Here is a 16,738-nt window from a genome sequence, read left to right as displayed (position 1 = left end):
GCTCCATAAAGAGCACCAGGTCTTAATTGTCTGAGCCCATTTACTCCTCAAGAAACTCTTCAGTGATGTTGTGAGTCTCTTATGCCAGCTACACTGAACTCCTGTGAAAGGGGCTTTTCTCTCTGGGTCAGTCCATCCCTGCATCAGTGTTCTCCTTTTAGAGCAGCATTGCTGTGACCCTGTCTGCCAAAAGAATACAATTTCACCTATCAATATCTTTTCCTGATGTCTGACTTGGATTTTCTTCTATTCTAGTTTAAAAGCATTACTCAATGAATAATTGATGTTAGTATATAGACAGAGGTTTGCTTTAAGTATGCCTTGAGACATTCCATTCCAACCCAATGGTTCACATGTCAACTTTACCTATTTATAAAACAGATATACAAGAAATCTAAAGTACAGTACTGTTGTAACAATCCTTCAATTAACAGGTCTGATCTTATTCCCAATGAAACTGCTAAAATCACAATATCCATAATTCTGAAGTCCTCAAATAATGTAATAATCATTCATCTCCTTTGTGTTGCTTTTCAACTTTTACATTAAAAAGCCATTAATCCTTGTCAAAATTAAACATTTTTCCAGACAGATTCTATAAAATTTTAAATTCCAACTTTTTTCTGTTTTCTTACTAGCTGCTTCATATTGTATTACACACTATTATTCCCTCCAGCTTTATCATCTTGCAGTTGGAGAGAAAATCAGGTGAAACCCACCTTGCAGGCCACTCGGTGAGGGCATAACTTGCCAAAACCAAGAGGTGGCTGAATCCGTCTCAGCAACGTCACCACATCGAGGTGCTTTATCCTTCCCCTAGAACCAACACACATCAGTTACCAAACATCCACTCCCAAAAAACACACCCTGTTCTGCTTGTATTGTTCTCACCAAATAAATTATACCAGAGAAATAATCTAACTTACTTTGCTTCAGGGTCATATTCTGACCATATTCTTTTGAATTCATCCAAATGATGGGGGCCCAGAATGGACCAGTCACGTGTCAAATAATCAAAATTATCCATAATGACAGCCACAAATAAGTTTATAATCTAAAAAAAAACCCAAACAAGTAATTAGGAAGAATCCACCTCGATTATTTTGATTTTTTAAATTCAATAGGTAGTAGGTTAAGAACTCAAACAAATAGATCAAAAATTTTTGGCAAATATTGTCAAATAGCACAGAAAATATTTGCATTTAACTGCCTAACTGGAAGTCCATCAATTAACGACACAGTTCTATTTTAGAGTACTCAATGTTCTGACATTGGCTGCAACATGGTTTTTTTTCTCTTCCTCAGTTTTCCAGATCCCACTATATCAAACTGAAGAATGGGTGCAATACACATATTATGGCCCAGTGTGTATCTCAGGAAACTGTTTCTGTAGCAATAGGATTCAATTTCATGACAACACATTTTGTTAGCACAGAAGGTGATACAGAGCAGCAGAACATATATGTTTACATCAGTTCACAGAATTTTGGTGGACCACTCTCCTTTTGCAAGGAAACGATTACTGTGAATAAAACAAATCAATCAGCTTATACCAGACACCTGCAATGAGGAAAAACATATTTCAACAATTATTTTGGAGCAAATAATCCATTCTGACATAGGTTAGGGTGAAAGGTTATTGTTCACTTCTCATGTGCCACACATGAAGACACTTGTAGAGACACAAATCCAAATTCTAAGTTTAAACAAAACAAACAGCATTACTAGTAAGTCAAGGGAATTGCAGCTCTATTATTAATGAATATTTAATGGTACCATTGAGAAATGCATGAAATAACAGCTATCAAAATACTAATTCAGCTTTGAAATGTGCAGCCAACCACCCTGCACACATGTGCAGTCAGGAGAAAATCTCACACGTGAGAATTTAGAATCTTAGAATAGTTTGGGGAGGTAAGGACCTCTAAAGATCATCTATACCAATTCCCTGCAATAAGCAAGGACATCTTCAGCCAGAGCAGGCTGCTCAGGGCTCTGCCCAACCTAACCTTGGCTGTTCCCAGGCATGAGGGTCATCTGCCACCCCTTTGGGCAACCTGTGCCAGTGTTTCACCACTCTCACTGTAAAAATTGGCATAAAATACAGGATTTAAGACTCTGTATGGAAAAATATAACCTTGCCAAAATATTTTGGATATAGGATTTTCAGTCATTCTCTCAACTCACTACGCTTCATTCGGAAGAAAGCCAAAATGCCAAAGCTCATTGCTGTTGATAAGCACAAGCTAAACTCACCAAAAATGCACAGAGCATGTAAAAACTGATAAAATAAATGATGGCAAAATTGCTCCCACATGTGTATTCTTCCCCAGGATTATAATCGGATTCTGGATCACAGCGCTTTCCAGGCAAACATGCCAGCATGATTTCCTGCCAGGCTTCTCCAGTTGCACACCTTTATAATGTCACAAAGATAAATTCAGCATTATTTGATCAAGTTGGATTAAAAATGCATTAACTTGTTACATTCTGAGAAAATACTGGAAGCTGTACAAGCACAAATGTGAAGACAGACTATGAACATTTCAGAGTAGAAACTAATTAAAGAAAAGTACAGAGCAAGTTTTAGAACTGACAAGCACAATCTGACAATGCAGACACATTTTATAAGGTAGACTAATGCACCATAGAGGCTTGCATGTAAAAATTGGAAGCCCAAACTGTGATTTACAAGTTAAATGCTGATTGCAGAAGAGGTACTGTGTACAAAAGCAGTGTTGTGTATGAAAACCTGTCATAAAACTTCAAAGTACATATTTGCAAAAGATGAACTATCCTCTGTGGTTGAAGAAATGCCTGTCTCTAAGTTCTGCTATTGCATTTTTTGCACAGTTGCATAAAGCCTGTGTACAGCCCCACGATTTCAAGTTTTTAAAAGACAATTATATAATTATGACATCTTTGGCTGTGTTCATTACCTGGTGTCAAAGGCATAAAGTGATTTAGATCTCAGTGGGTGATGCCTTTAGTCCCAGATAAGGAGTGTCCTGCCAGTTTTGCCAGCCAGGTGAGTAACAATGCACAGGAGTTGAATTACAGAATCTCAGGCAAGAGACCGCTCAAGGTGGTCACCCTTAGAGGCATCCCTGTCCCATGTCATTCTCTCCTTGTTCCAGGACGTTTTGAAGCACTCCTGGCATGTGTTTGCCTTCTTCTTAAGCTCTCGATGGAGATCCCATAATCCCCACCCCACATTAAGATGTAGCTACCCTCACCTTCAGGAAGTTTTTCCTATGGTTTATCTGATTTTTCCCTTCTGCAAGTTACAGCCTTTACCTTTTGTCAACTCTTCAGCAAATGTAAAGAACAGTTTATTTCTTTACATCTGCAATAACTTTTCATTTCTTTGAACTATCACAGAAGTTCTACTTCTAAAGATTTCAGTAAGGACAGAGTCTTTTGCAGCTTTCCCAATACTCACACAGATTGATATCTGGGCTGACTACATTTGGGCTCTGCCCGAAGACAGTTACTGCCCCAAAAAGGAATTTCACAAGAGCTGTAATGAGTTTAGATCTGTATCACCTCACTACAGAACCCTGTTGTGCCAAAGGACACTCAGCACACAGCCACAAACAGGATGTGCTTGTTGAGCTGAATTGATTCTCACTTGCAAACACATTTTGCACATTTTTCATACATCAGTAAAATGGGATGCACTGAGTGAGAGTTAAGGTTTACTCACCTGAAGAGAAGAAGCACAGCTTGGGGGAAAGTCTGAAAATTGTTGTTTCTGTTTATTTGATTGTTGTCCCTCATGGCCACTTTTCCAAATACCTACAATAAACCAGAATTTTGACTTTCATTCCAGTGACCTGTGCTATCAGAGGCCGTAGGCCTTGCAATCTAAGCTTCCTTCAGGATGCATGAAATTTCACAAACACACTTTCATTACACTTTAGATTTTTCATGGTAGTCATATAAGGGCAGTAAATTTATCACTTATACAAGGAAAGAAAAAAAAAAAAGCAGCACACAAAGTTCTCTGGTGTCTTTTTGAATTTCCTGATCAAGAAAATTAGAGCCAAATAAAGATTTTTCCATTACTCTGAAAGCTCTGCCTTATACACAGCACCACTACCAAAGGAACGTTTCAAAAAGCAACTTAGGAAACAAGCCTCAGACCAACCTGGTTTTAAATGCTAAAAAAATTCTCTCATTACCTGCATTCCAATGACAGCATAGATGAAGAACAGCATGGCTATCAGAAGGGCAACGTAAGGCAGAGCCTAGAAAGGGACAGGTGCATTGTCTTTTAATAATTTCACACCATCATTCTATTTCCATTTTCAAAAGTAATTTCTCTGTTCAACACAGACTTTTCCAAGGTTTTTCTTCCTATGCAAGTGCTTAAAATGTTATTGCCTGTCACTCTTAGTACTTTGCTGCATGTGATGAATACCAGCTTCATTGTATTTTAAGTTACTTTTGCCAGCAATCCAGAGGGAAGGATCTTTAATTTCATTTTCATTACTGATTCTGACAACACAAAGATACTTCGTTCTATACAGATACAGAGTTTCATTAACATTTGTCAGTTTTCAGGAGCAATAATTCAAGTATCTATTACACTTATGAAAGTGGTTTTATGTAAAATATGTGTTAAATTCTTCTTCTAATAAGTCATCTAATAAAATGTGTGGAAGCATGAGATCTACATATATCAAACCTATCCTACTTCTTTTAAATATACCAAATATTTTTCCAGGAAGTACCATAGAAATTTCACAGTAACAGCTAATATTAAATGATGAAGAATGACCCTCAGACTCGCTGAAGTAATTGGTGAAATTTATTTTGGCACTAGGATGGAAATGTATTTAAATATGCTATTATTGTTAACGTTAACTAAAAAAAATTTTTTTGCACTCTACAGGGTATTGCTCCATAAAATTTGGTGTATAAATGGTTGTAATTATACAGCTAATTTGAATAAATTGTGCTAACCTGAAATGACTTGATAAATGTCCACAGTAATGTTCTGATTCCTTCTCCTCTGCTCAGCAGCTTCACCAACCTCATCACGCGGAAGAGACGGAAAAAGGTGATGGAGATCCGAGCGCTGTCTTCAGAGTTCTGAAGAGCATCATGGAGAAGTCAAACCAAATACTAACTCAAACATGCAACACTTCCAGAAAAACAACATAAAATGCCAAGGTGGAAGAGGTAAGATTTGAAAATGTATCTTGAGGGCCTGTTCACCTTGATAACCATGACATGAAAGGAAAAATTACATGCTGAAAACACAGGACCTGTAGAAATGCTTCACACACCACATGCATTTCCAAGTTTTCTGGTCTGTTAATAGGATCATATTGGGTTTGTTTGCAGTAGACTCCAATAGAACACTGACAATGAATGCAAACCACCGCATAACACCTTTGCAGTAAGACGGGTATGAAAAATACAGAAAAACTTGGTGGAAAAAAAGGCATGGTAAAAAGAATAAACTCAAGTATAGGTAAAACCACTGGGGTCACTTTACTGATCTTACCCCAGACTCATCAGTTGTGACTGTTTCAGTTGGCTTTGGCTTTAAGAAATTAAGAACATTAAATATTAAAATCAAATAAAAGATTAAAAAAAGTTAGCTTAACCACAAATAAAATGAAGAACATTTTTAATTTCTAAATGTAAATAAACATCTTTCAACTCAATATATGTCCTGAACAAAGCATTAATACCCTTATTAAAACCATTCTCTCATCATTTGGCTGACTCATGCTAAAACATTTTTGGCTGGCTCATAATGAAATCTTCTGGTATAAAACATGTTTAAAAGATTCAATGGAAAGTAAATACAAAACAAAATATCTGCTCCCTTGTAGGCCAAACAAAATTAGCCATCAATTTTCACAGGTTGCATGAAATTACAGCAGGAAGCCCAACTAAAACTCCGGAACAAAGCTCTGGGACCAAACCAGCCTTTCAAGGTCCCTTTCTACTATGCCCCATTTGAAGATTAATTATTCCATCACTGGAATCTAACCCCAGTCAAGTAATTGTGTTTTATATCACATCAGGAGCTCCCTTACAGCAAAGTTAATTAACTTGAGGTCACTCAGTGATGAACACTGGGTGTTGCACTGCTTAACAAGGACACGTTGCCAAAGGGACAAACGTTTTTAGCCCCATGCCCTGAAGGCTGACCCTTCCAAAGAAGGGCCCATGAAGAGGCAATACTTGAACTCTCTCACCATACCTGAGCTGCTGTAACAGGACCAGGCATGGAGAAAGGGATCAGGATTTGATTGATCCTTCTGGAACAGATCTGTGCAGCCCTCAGGAGCTACAGGGAGCAGCAGAGGGGCACATGCAATTTCTTGTTCACAGAGCCAAACTCTGTGCCCTGTGAAGAACATCTCACTTTTCTCCATTTATTCTCTCTGTCAGATTTTGGAGAAGCCTTCCTCAGAGCCTAAATGGTCATGCACTTTGCAGAGCAGGCAGGAAAACTTAAAGGACCAACGTTCTGTGCTTGCTTGTGCACAGACTTGCAGCAGCTTCTTCCAAAATTGGAGTGTCTTTAAAAACATTTATAGCACTAGGAAAAAAGGGATTCTGGATGTTAGATCCCAGTGATGGTTCTTACTCTCTTGCCTAAAATATCCTCCTTTTAAAGGGGCCCCTTTCAACAATTCCTGTCACATAGAGCAGCAGTGAACATGATGCCTCCCCAGAGCTGCTTCCAGCACGCTGTGGATGCACCAGCCACACTCAGTGCCACACTTCACCTACTCAAATCTCACACGCTGCTGCTAGTCAAGATAAAACTCGAGGAGAAGGAAGGGAAAAGAGAGGAGCTGATTCTCTTGAAAATATGTTATACGAAGATACTATGGTAAAGAAAAGCAACAAGGGGTAGTACTTCAAAATCAGATCATTATTAAAATACTAATTGTTTTCTCGATTACTTTTTCTTTCAAAACGTATATAATATAAAAGGATCACAGGGGGAAAATAAGGTAAAAAAACCTGTTTGCTCAACAACGTGCAATCTACATATGGATACATTACTGCCCTGCCAGCATGTCAATGTATTCTGAAACAAAGAGCTTTTAACTCTATAAGGGATTATTACTGAATTTGTGCATTAAATTAATCAAAACCCAGATCTCCTTATTAAACTTTAACACGAAGAGTATTTGTAAAACTGGCTGTAACATCTAAACTTTCTAGGAACTTATATGAAATAGACAGAAAAACAGCTGGTAAGCAAAGACAACAGCTTCATTAGAAATTCCCTGTGAATTTCAACAATCTGAAATAAAATCATCAAAATATAATTAAGGAAAAATTCATTATCACAAACATCATAAATGTCAAAGTATCACAGATCATGGAAACAATCTTGCAAAGCTGCCTACCTAAATCAACCCCAAACCTGCACCAGTGCACACAGACCCACACTGCTACTGACTTTTTAGCACAGAAAAACAATCCTTTTAATCTTAAGCTTTAAAGAAAAAATGTTTCATTACACCTTCTGCAGATGAAGCCTGAAATGTCATATTAATCTCTGGTGACTTAGTCAGGTTGAGCTTCATATTCTCTTAAATAGTGAGCGAATTACTTAATTTGCTTCAGTATTTTGTATCATCAAAAATTGAACACAGTTATTTGACAGAGATCAAAGTACAGTATCATCACAAATTGACACTAAAAAAAAAAAAAGAAATAAAATATTGGGCTTGGCATTTGGGAATTTTTCCCACTACGTTTTATAGGAGAAGGACAGGGCCCCAAATAAGTTAGCATCAGTACTAGGATGGTAATATATAATGGGATAGATAACACCACAAAAAAGATACTTTGCTCCTCCACATTTTTATTTAATCACTTTTCCAAATGAAAAAATAATAAGTTTGCATTATGACTTGGTTAGGAAAAAAAAAACCTCTCAAAAGGAAAAGTCAGTAAAAAAAGGTTTTCTACACATAATTCTCTTAGTAATTACTTAATTCTCACTTTTAAAAATGCAGATTACCCAAACTATGTGATCAGTTCTACTGGAGCTGCTCAGGAATGATGATCCCTCACTTTTTCTGTCAGGAGGTCACTGAAGGTATTTGTGTTTGCACAGTGGTATATGCCCAGGACTGCCCAAGGCACACTCCCCTCATAAATCCCTCTTTCTCAGCTTCTTTGGACTAAGAAGTCCTAATTGCCTGCTTCTATTGGCTGATCTGATGCTGCTGGGGAGTGTTAGGATGTCATATGCAAGAGATTACAAATTATGGACACTGGAAAGAGCAGGCTAGTAATGAAAAATAAAAAAACTCTGTTCACAAAAGGCAAATTGTACAATAATACCAAGGTGGAGATAAATGCTAGAAACAAAATGTGAACATGAACTCCTGATATGAGAAGAGTTTTTCCTACTGAAGATGAAAATATTCATCACTGGGCAAGTGCTTTGGGTTTGACATTTTAGAGTGTATCTAATTTTTTACCCTCTCTGGCATTTCCCTCTGATAATATAGCAGCTTAGTTAATTTTACTAATACCAATTATAATGAAGCTAATATAGTGATGTACCACAAAAGAAAACATTATTCATACTTATTCATAAAGGAAATGCTCATCTGGGAGACAAAGTTAGTTAATGGTTATGTGTGTCCATCCAGCATGAAGCAATGCTCAGATCTGGGAAACTGAGATAAAGACAATCTTCAGCAACAAAAACAGACAGACTGACAGGAACAGAGTGTCTGCTTCCTACAGACAAGGAAAAACCAGACACTCCCCAAGTACACAACCTTATTTGCAGCATCAGTGACATTATGTGCACATACACACATAAGAAGGTGGCACATTTTGAATTTGTACATGTAGGAAAGTATTAGAATAGACCTGAGACTGAGGGGGACAGGCTGAGCAGAGACTGCCTCTGAGGATGATATCTGCTGACAAGAATGCAAATAAAAACATTACCTGTGGTCAGACAGTCTACATCCAGCCTCCTCCTTCCCCTCACCTTCCATCAATCATTCCAATGCTACTTGGTCCTAAATGCTTTGGGACTGGCTGGTCATTGGTAGGATTTTTTTGTCCCTCAAAAACTGGGACTCTGTGATTCTTAAGATGGCAGGTGTACCTCTGTCTGCTAGAAGTCTGGTGATGGGCACAGCTGGAATAAATGGACAGCTTCTGCTTTCCCTGCTTGGCTGGCAGACACACTGCAACGAGGGGAATGAGCACAGAGACCTCCCTCATTGTTTTGCCTGTTCTGTCAGCCATGGGACAGCTACGCTCGGAGCCTGGGTCAGCAAAGCACTTCATAACCATGTAATTTTGAGCCAATCATTAAATACTTCAAATAGGCAGTAAAAAAGTGTGACAGAACAGTTTTCTTCCTCAAACAATCCCAATCCTCAAAATATATAACCGATGATCAACCTAAATTTCTGACTCCCTGAGCAAAATATTTGCTACCAATTTTGGTCAAGTACTAATGCTGCTTATGAAAAATTTAGCACATTTCATAAACAGGAACTCCTTGTTGCACTCTTCATATTGCAACAAATGTTCAAAATAAACATCCTGACTAAAAAGAACTTCAGTGTCAAAACTGTGAATAGTGTGAAACAGATTGGATCATGCACTGGAAGCAAACTCTGTGCTTAAACAAAAAATAAACATGGTGAAAAACAGTGATGTTAGTAAATGGTGTTGGTCAAATGCTTCTTTTTTGCATATTGTCCCAAAGGGTCCAAGACTATGTCAGAACAAATGACATATGGTGGCAATGTCCTCATCACCACAATTGAAGAAGGAAGCATCTGAATGACAAACACATATGATGACAATAGCATAGCAAAACATTCAGGTTGCCAAAATATCTCCAGAAACGTGTGCTATGAGTCCATGTGCGTAAACACACCATTTGTTCAGAGAATAGCTACTGCAATTCAAATGTGAGCAAGAAATTTTCTTCATAGTCTTATCAGTGCTCTGCTATTCCCTGTTCAACATGAACCAAATGCCCATAAACATCAATTAATAAAAAATTTAAGTCAATGTGAGAAACACCAGAAAAGATTTTTTAAAAGTGTCTTTTCCCTTGTAAAAGATGTATTTAAACTCTAAGTTCACAATTAATATGTTGGTGGCATAGGGTAATATATGATAACTAATCCATATTCTGTTGTACAATAAAGTAAATAAATTATTACCATTAACACCATGGAAGCAGCTCAGAAATTTATTTTTGGCTCCAAATTAAATATTGCAACACTGTCGAGATTTATTTCACTAAGACTTCACACTAATGAAAGCAAAGCTGGATGAGAATGTAGTTTTCAGACTTACCCTTAAGCCTAAAGAGAAATGTTTGCAGAAGTCTACAAAATATATCAACTGTATCCAAAAGTACAAATTACTGGCACCAATACCTAACATATGATAGGGGTGCATAAAGTGGTACTCAAACTGAACTGGACTTGTTCAAAGTTGAGTCCAGAATCTCTTACAGGAGGGAGACACAAGGTTTTTACTCCACTCCTCCAGAGAGGCACAAGGTCAAGATTCAATACAGACAGGTTTTCCTGAGGGGCTCAGGAGGAAGCTATAAATGCTGTTCCTTTAAGCCCTATTTCAGCAGAAAATCTGAAGTTCATTTAACATCAAGAATAAAATCAGTCCCACAGAGATGGCATTGACCATTTACATAAAAGATGAGGAAAGTGAACTCTCCATTATTTTCTCAACATTTTGGCAGCACATGAATGGTAAAGGAAACTTAAAAAATGTGAATTAAAACCTTCACAACCACTACTGAAACAATGTGATCATGCTTCTAAGTCATTCAGTGTTGGTCATTAAAATGGCTTCTGAGCTGACAAATAAGATCATTTCTAGACAGTCAGGCCAGATTGAAACTTGCATGTTATTTCTTTTTAACAACTTACTTTATTTCCAATTTATTTATCTCTCATTCTCATAAGTTATAGATGTCCCTCTCCCAGATTGGACTGACCACACTTTGTGCCTGCCAATCGTTACTCTGCTTTTTTAATTGAAAAGCAACCATTTCTATGACCACACAAGATCTTGCATGTCATGTGAAAGTTTCTGAAAACAAAAGGCCACAGAACCCAAAAGTAATTATATAGGTTTTAGTAGTGGTTTTAATTTTTTTTTATTGGTACACCATAGGTATTTTTACTTATATATACTTGCCTCTAATAATTTCTAAAAATAAAATGAACATGAAAACCAATTAGGTTCATAAAAGAAGAAGGTTGAAGGAAGGGATATTAAATGAAAGAGTAAATTAAAAAGACAATCACAGAAAATTTTTAATTGCCAAAATATATGTTGCTCTGAGGTGGTTCATTTCTGGAGTTGGCCACTGATCCAGTCCTTGAGAATGCTGACCAATCCTGTAAATTGCTTAATACATTAAAGACTGACTTCCAGAGGCACCAACCACAGTAATTTCCTGGATTATGTGAGAGTGGGAGGTTACTGGATCAGAAGAATCAGCCTCAGGGAAGCATATATATCATTATAAAATGTAAAAAAAAAAAAAATTAACAACAAAATAAAAGAGATGCTATTTAATTTCCAGTACTTAATACTGAAATCAAGGTGATGTGTACCTAGACAGTCCAATCCATTCTCTTGTAAAAAATGGGTCAGATGCAAACTTGTTGTTTGCTAGAACTCACTGGCCTTTGCAATGGACCTAAGCATACCCAGCTACACTATCAGGATGCTGCTGAGCTGTTTCCACAGCACGAGGCAATCACATATGTGATCCTACAGGAATGTTTGGTTCACACTGAGGACATGAAGTACTCACACTCATGTTTCCTTTACACTGCTCAATTAAGATGATTGCAATTAGAACTGCAACAGGACCTGATTTTCTGTCAGTGCAGGTGATTTTTTACCCTCCTCCAAATCAGCCCTCAAACAAGGCTGAGCTTCCTCAGTTTAAGAAGTTTCTATAGTGGGAATTCTCACAGCTGCTATTGCAACCAGGCTTGAAATCCCATTGGAAACAGAGTCTCATTAGCATCTCAGCAGAGCTGTAGATTTCCCAGGGTCACTGTAAGTGTCAGATAATGAGTACAGGTGGAATGGCACAATTCAGAATGCTGAAAAAACACTGAGCCAAAGATTCTAAAATATGGGCTTTGGATTACAGAAATTTACACTAAACTAATCAAGTAGGAACAGTTAAGTAGAATCAAAAAAGTAAAAGTAATAAAAACCTAAGAAATTTCCCTGGACACTCTGCAGCATTAACTGTTTCATGTTGAAAATGGGAAATCAAGCCCAGAAATATATTGAAACCATAATACATTCTTGACTTGCACAAACAAAGCACAGAAAAGTGGCAAGACCAGAAACAGACAATACTTAGAACACAAAGAGCCTACCGTGCAAAACTAGAAGTCAAAGATGAGCATTTTTCCCCTTGTGAGTATAACATGAAAACTAAGAAATGGCAGTGCTGGTTGTTGACTGTGGTGTGTACTTATCTTGGAGATCATTAATTGGTCTCCAGAATATTTTCAAGACAACTGTGAGAATTGCTAAATGACAGTGTTCTTCACAGCTGACAGCTCAGCAGTGACCAGTTAGAAGTAGAGCTGTCCAATTAGCACTGCCCATACACTGCTAAATCCTGCTTTGGCCATGGAAGTACCTCTGAGATCTTTCAATCTCTTCACAATCAAATATATTTTGCAGTTATGAGGGAAATCTGTTCTGAATGACTGGTCTTTTTACACTCCTCAAATACAGTGTTCACCTACACCAGTACTATTGTGAATGGAAATCGTGGGTAAATTGCAAATATTTGAGCTGTAAGTCTAAATCCAAAACTTTTCTGGGGAAAAAAAAAACCTAAACTAAACAAAACAGACAAAAAAACCCAATCAAAAATAAATCAGAGGTGGCTTTTAAAAACATGCTTCATGAAGAATAATTATACTTTAAGAAATGTCTCAAGGGGACACTGCAGTTCTGGGCTGATTGACCCTCCCTGTCAGCTCAAGATCCTTCAGTTCACAGAAAGATCCATCCCCACAGAACTGAGAAAAATCAGTCTGAAATCAAAAGGTCAGGATAAAGTTCTTCTGCTCCCATGTTCTCACATCACTCCTCCATTTTCTTTCCAGAAATTCAGACAGTCATGAGATTCTCACAGTTTAACACAAGACCAGGAAACAATTTCAAGGTCAATCAGTTGTCCAAACACCTATATGTGCAATGGCCATCAGTCAAAATTCTGGTGATATATGGAGTTTTCCAAGTACTTTAAGAGTAATTCAAATTTCCAAACACTTACTGCAGGATATGAAAAGCAAAAGGATTGGGAAAAATCCACAGCATGAAAAGCCTTACTTTCTATGTGCCCTTTTTTTGCTACCTCATGAGATATGAATGCTAACATTAAAACCCAAACTTCCCACAGAAAAATAAATCATCATTTATTAAACCAAGCCACTAAAAACTTACAGAATCTTGAATTATCTTGGTCAAGTTACCTACAAAAACCAATGGGCTTCAAGTAAAATAGTAACATAAGCTTAATTCTTTTTTATATATATTTTCTGTGCATGTATAGAAGAACAACTCTTATTGTCTCACTGTGCTGTGTGCATGTGCAACTATACAAGTATATTAATAAGTAACAGCAGCTTGTACAAACATCTGTATCAGTGTTTTGTTCTTTGATTCCAGGATTAAACATACTTTTCTAAAAAAGGACTTTTTTGGGGATTAAGTTTACATTTTCTGTATTTCTTGATGACAGCAATTACTTTTTAGTGCATGAACAGTTGCTACTTACATTAACTTCTGTTATAGCAATATCAACGACGCTACCAACAACAATTAAGGCATCAAAAGTGTTCCATGCATCAGTGAAATAGTGCTGTTAGGACAAGCATTCAGCAGAAAGAGAGCAAGAGAAAAACACAAACAGAAAAAGAGAAGAAAAGGACAGTGTTATAACACAGAAACACTCTAGGCTTCTCTGATGTACCACTATACAATCTAAACTTTCCCTTTCATAGCTAAAAGAAATTGGTAGAAAAAAAAGGCTATTTATTTCCCATATCAACATAATTGACCTATGACTGGTCTGTACTCAAAACTTTAGAAACATCAGATCAAAATCTGTGACTTGTCCAGATGATGGAAATAGTGGGGAGACAGAGAAAGAGAAGTAGGGACTGGGGAAAGTAAGCTGGGATATACTCACATCAGCTTCACTGAGAACGACGTCTACTATGCTGCCAATAACGATGAGGGAGTCAAACGTATTCCAGGCATCACTAAAATAGCCCTGAACAGAGCAGGCAGGGTGCAAACGTTTGTGATTACACATGAAATGTCAAATATTTGCATACTTCTGTTTAGTTTTGCATAAACAGAAATTAGTTAAACAAAACCTGTGGTCTAATGAGAAAACAAAACAAAACCAAACAATATTGCCTACTGAAGGAAAAGCAACATATATGTGCATGTGTGTGTATATATATAATTATATATATACATGTACAGACACACACACAGACACACACACACTCTACACATGCAGAACACACCACCAGATAAGCACGGTGTTGGCAAGCAAGCCATCATCCAAAATTGGTTTTGGGCTTCTAGCAAGGCTGAAAAATTCTAACATATATACCCTAATGAGGACAACAAGACCCCTTTCATTATATTTCTGCAAGACAAAGCCAATTGAAACCTCCCTCGCATCAAGGAGTTTGTGACAGTCTTATCTAAGTGATTGGTAAAATATTCAAAGGGTCAGGTCTCACCACTGGCTGAACATGCACAGTTATTAATGTGAGACTGTGCATAAAGGTTGGAGAACTGCCTTAATCTTCTATTCATAAAACTAGGTCTAATACAGGAACTCATCCTACATTTGCAGTCAGAGGCTGACTCTGTAGCAAGTGAAGTCAGTGCTGAGAACCACAGCAACCGGAACAATTATCTTAATGCTTTTGGTTGGTGCAGCCAATCCAATGTCTGAAAACTCATTTTCATAAATTGCTTCATCACCCTTCTGACATTTTATGGTTTTAAATATATTCCCCACGTGTGTGTTACTGGGACATGGCTGCAAAGGGTTGTAAAGGGCTATCATGCAGTTAGCTGACTATGGGCATAAAACTGCATGTTTGAGCAGAGATAATTCAGAAGAATCCTACAAGTAGGTTCCAGTGTGGAACAAATCAAGATATATTACAATTGTTAACTATGGAGACCAGAGTTTTCTGAAATATGTGGATTTTTCCTAGTTATTATAGAAATGCAGAACTGCAAAAATGACTGAACTTGCCCTTTACCTCATTCAGATATATTAATGTATCAGTTGACCATGACTAAGGAATGTGAATTATGTGACAAAGGCTGAAATGTACATTTTGTATGTGTACATTTCTTGGTAATTAATTTTAAAATACAAACTTTTCAGCCACTATTGAAGGCCTAAAATAATACATTTAGCAAGAAGTTTAAAATTACAAATCTGCTAATCTAACCTTATGTCTAGTTACACTTTTTATTACACTGTTTGCTCTAAGATAATGTTTTAGCTGAGTAGTTTAAATTACATGAGTTGTTAGCAGAGAAAAGCAAAATCAGTTCCAAAATATTTTACAATTGGACTGATATTTTTCTCAAGATTTTAAACTGCTAGATTTTCTAGTAATTTCACAGTTTAAAGTAACGCACCTGAGTGCATTATTATTTGAAAAAAAAGGCTTATTTTGTGTGGAAATTTGCTCTTGGAGACTATGAGAGAGCTGCTACAGTAGACAACAGCTCTATATTTTATTCTTGGAGAGGAAGCAGTGTCAGGAAAGGCTCATTATGTTTCCAATGCTACTCTCTTTTAAAACACAAATTGCTACAATCATTCCTTTGTCTAAGGAAGGTGCAGTAAGAGGAAAATAGATCAGAGTATTGTTATCTCTACAACCCTTTGCACTACTCTGGTTCTTTGGGAGCAACCATCAATTCCGGTCTTGGGGCAGAAGCCAGTGCTCATGGATTTGGCCTCCTGAAGAAATGCCTCCATTCCTAAGAGCTCTTGCACAATTCCCTGTCACTGCCTCCCTACTCATCCTGCTGCATGGGAACAAGCCATTCCCAAAGTTTTACTAAGTGAGCATCACGCTGAGCCACCTCAACAATACTGAAATTTATAATCCTAATGAGATTAGCAGCTGCCAACCAAAGAAAGGCAGCTTCTCTTATCATTTCTTCCTGATCACTTGCATTCTTTAATTCTAAGAATCTCCCTTGATTTTAGAATAGCAATATTTATATATATATATATATATATATATATATATATATACACAAAATAAGAGACTATTGGCAAACAGCAAACACATAATCAGCACAATCCTGAGCTGTGCTATCCATCTTCCTCTACAATGGGAACCAAAAAAGGTCCTCCAAATAAAGGATAATTTCAGCTATAGAAAAAGTTACTTTACTAGACATGCTACAAGATAAAGCACTGAAATAAAAAAAATCACATTTTGATTCAATACAGCTAAAACACTTTACAGCTAAAATAATCTACACATTTATTTATTTATTTTACGAAACCTTTTCCATCAGTATAGACAAATATTGTTCAAACTAATATGTAAAGCAAAAGCATACAAATAAACAAAAAACTAAGAGAAAATAAAGATGGTTTTGGAAAAGGGAGGAATGGACAAGTCAC

At 37.0% G+C, this 16,738-nt stretch overlaps 1 protein-coding gene across 10 annotated transcripts in view; it reads right to left on the bottom strand.

Annotated features, from left to right (window-relative positions):
• CACNA1D (calcium voltage-gated channel subunit alpha1 D) overlaps nucleotides 1-16,738 on the bottom strand; it is a 170,809-nt gene that overhangs the window by 28,292 nt on the left and 125,779 nt on the right. For 8 of the 10 annotated variants that reach the window (XM_069028123.1, XM_069028115.1, XM_069028117.1 and 5 more), the window contains 8 exons: nucleotides 14,243-14,326; nucleotides 13,829-13,912; nucleotides 4,969-5,097; nucleotides 4,185-4,250; nucleotides 3,707-3,798; nucleotides 2,257-2,416; nucleotides 927-1,054; nucleotides 720-816 (listed from right to left, as the gene is read on the bottom strand). In XM_069028123.1, coding sequence (XP_068884224.1) covers nucleotides 720-816; nucleotides 927-1,054; nucleotides 2,257-2,416; nucleotides 3,707-3,798; nucleotides 4,185-4,250; nucleotides 4,969-5,097; nucleotides 13,829-13,912; nucleotides 14,243-14,326 — 840 coding nt within the window. The remainder of the gene's footprint in view (nucleotides 1-719; nucleotides 817-926; nucleotides 1,055-2,256; nucleotides 2,417-3,706; nucleotides 3,799-4,184; nucleotides 4,251-4,968; nucleotides 5,098-13,828; nucleotides 13,913-14,242; nucleotides 14,327-16,738) is intronic. The other 2 variants (XM_069028120.1, XM_069028121.1) reach the window with 1 other exon arrangement.

Source organism: Aphelocoma coerulescens, chromosome 12 (genome assembly GCF_041296385.1).
Source record: "Aphelocoma coerulescens isolate FSJ_1873_10779 chromosome 12, UR_Acoe_1.0, whole genome shotgun sequence".
Taxonomy (NCBI): domain Eukaryota; kingdom Metazoa; phylum Chordata; class Aves; order Passeriformes; family Corvidae; genus Aphelocoma; species Aphelocoma coerulescens.
This window is presented reverse-complemented; position numbering and strand designations above follow the sequence as displayed.